The sequence below is a fragment of the Mitosporidium daphniae genome (genome assembly GCF_000760515.2).
Source record: "Mitosporidium daphniae strain UGP3 chromosome Unknown contig-281, whole genome shotgun sequence".
Taxonomy (NCBI): domain Eukaryota; kingdom Fungi; phylum Microsporidia; genus Mitosporidium; species Mitosporidium daphniae.
Genome location: NW_013546532.1, coordinates 1 through 1,949, shown reverse-complemented (window position 1 = coordinate 1,949; position 1,949 = coordinate 1). Strand labels below are relative to the sequence as shown.

The 1,949-nt window shown below is 43.3% G+C and overlaps 2 protein-coding genes across 2 annotated transcripts; both read right to left on the bottom strand.

Annotated features, from left to right (window-relative positions):
• On the bottom strand, positions 1–686 carry DI09_281p20 (uncharacterized protein; the record flags this gene model as incomplete). Its single annotated transcript, XM_013382740.1, has 1 exon — positions 1–686. A coding segment is annotated over one exon (686 nt), but the record flags the coding sequence as incomplete, so codon positions are not given.
• A 672-nt stretch (positions 687–1,358) lies between these two features.
• Positions 1,359–1,949, bottom strand: DI09_281p10 (uncharacterized protein; the record flags this gene model as incomplete). The annotated part of the gene is made up of 1 exon (XM_013382739.1): positions 1,359–1,949. A coding segment is annotated over one exon (591 nt), but the record flags the coding sequence as incomplete, so codon positions are not given.

Sequence of the window (1,949 nt, the reverse complement as noted above, 5' to 3'; positions counted from 1 at the left end):
TTGCTGGGGATGGCTGTGTTTCTTTTTATCAGCGTAGTCATAACACCACCGGTCGTTTCAATGCTAAGAGAAGGAGGGCAAACGTCAAGCAAAACGATACCACTAGACTTGTCTTTTCCCGAAATAATTGCGGCTTGGACGGCAGCACCATAAGCAATAGCTTCGTCCGGATTGATGTCTTTTTTGAGCTTCTTTCCGTTGAAAAAGTCTTGCAGAATCTTTTGTACAAAAGGAATTCGAGTTGAGCCACCGACCAACACAACCTCATCAACATTGCTTTTGGATACCTTTGCGTCTTCCAAAACTTGGGCAACCGGCTTTAAAGTCTTCATGAAGAGATCGCGATTTAGATCTTCAAAGCGAGCACGGGTGATTTTCTCACTAAAGTCTTCTCCCTTGTAAAAGTTTTCAATTGTAAGGGTAGCCGATTCTTCGTAGGATAAAATTTTCTTGACCTTCTCCACTTCGCGCTTGAGTTTTGAAACGATAACCATGTTGTCTGTAAAGTCGGCTTTGAAGCGCTGAGAAGCAATCTTGAGAAAATGCTTGAGCAGATTGTTGTCAAAGTCTTCACCTCCAAGATGTGGATCACCAGCAATGGCGAGAACCTCAAAAACACCCTCATCAATGGTGAGCAAAGACACGTCGAAAGTACCGCCTCCGAGATCAAAAACCAAAGCAATCATAAATGTTTAAACTTGCCAATTGTGTACAGCCTTAATATACAAATACAGATTGGCATCTAGATGTCCTTATTGGTCTGAAAGTAAATCGATATTTACGCCAATCAATATTGCTAATTTACATCAACCAATTCGATTAATTTACCTCGAACGGCTATTGGCTAATCGTTGATAAATTGTTCAAGATGCAAAGTTATTTTTTTAAAATGGAAGGTTTTTCGCTTGCTGCTTTTGGTAACGCTGGTATTTCAATCATCGCATATATCGTACTACTTGTTTCGAATGCATTAAAGATGCTTTTGCTGAATTACATTCCACTTGTTGATTCCATCAGAGGATTAGTGCCATACGTTGTATTGGTCTTCGTAACCGTAATCCTATCACTAGTGGTGTTCTGTTGGATTCTCGGCTTTTCAGCAACCTGGGCATATGTTATGATTGGGCTCTATTTTGCTTCTAAAACAGCTTTTGGTATAACCCTCTCCGAAGCAGCGAAAAAATCGCTGGAAGACCTTTTCAAACAAAGTCCGTCGCAAAAATAAACTATCAAAAATATTGGCACCAAGTAGAATAAACCAAACCCCGGCACACTTAGCGAGCGCATCGCGGTGTGAACGGGTAAGCCGGGCCATTTCGCTAACTGGGACAATAAAATATTTATTGATCACAAGCCGTTTATAAATCATCGTGCTCATAGGAATCGTCATCCTGTCCAAATTTCTTGCCACTCTTGAAGCCGGCTCCAGAACCGGACTGAGCGTCATCTGCTGTGCCTGCATTTTTTCCATACATCTTGGATGTGATGGGATGAACGACCTTCTCAACTTCCTCGCGCTTTTCGTCATACTCTTGTTTTTCTGCGGATGGATTGCGATCCAACCAAGAAATCGTGGACTCTACGATGGAAACAATTGCTGTCTTATCCTCATCAGAGATGCTGCCTCCGAGGCCATTTGCATCGCCGACTTGGTTCTTGACATTGTAAACATAAGCCTCAAGACTGTTGCGAGCCTCGATCTTGGCCTGAGTCATCCGATCGGCTTCGGCATACTTTTCGGCCTCGGCAACCATACGCTCGATGTCTTCTGGACTGAGACGACCCTTGTCGTTGGTAATTGTAATTCCGGACGACTTGTCTTTGTTTGCAGATGCAAGGTCATAGGCATTTACACGAAGGACACCATTGACATCGATATCAAAAACGACCTCGATTTGAGGAACGCCACGCGGAGCCGGGGGAATCCCAGAAAGCGAAAATTTACCGAG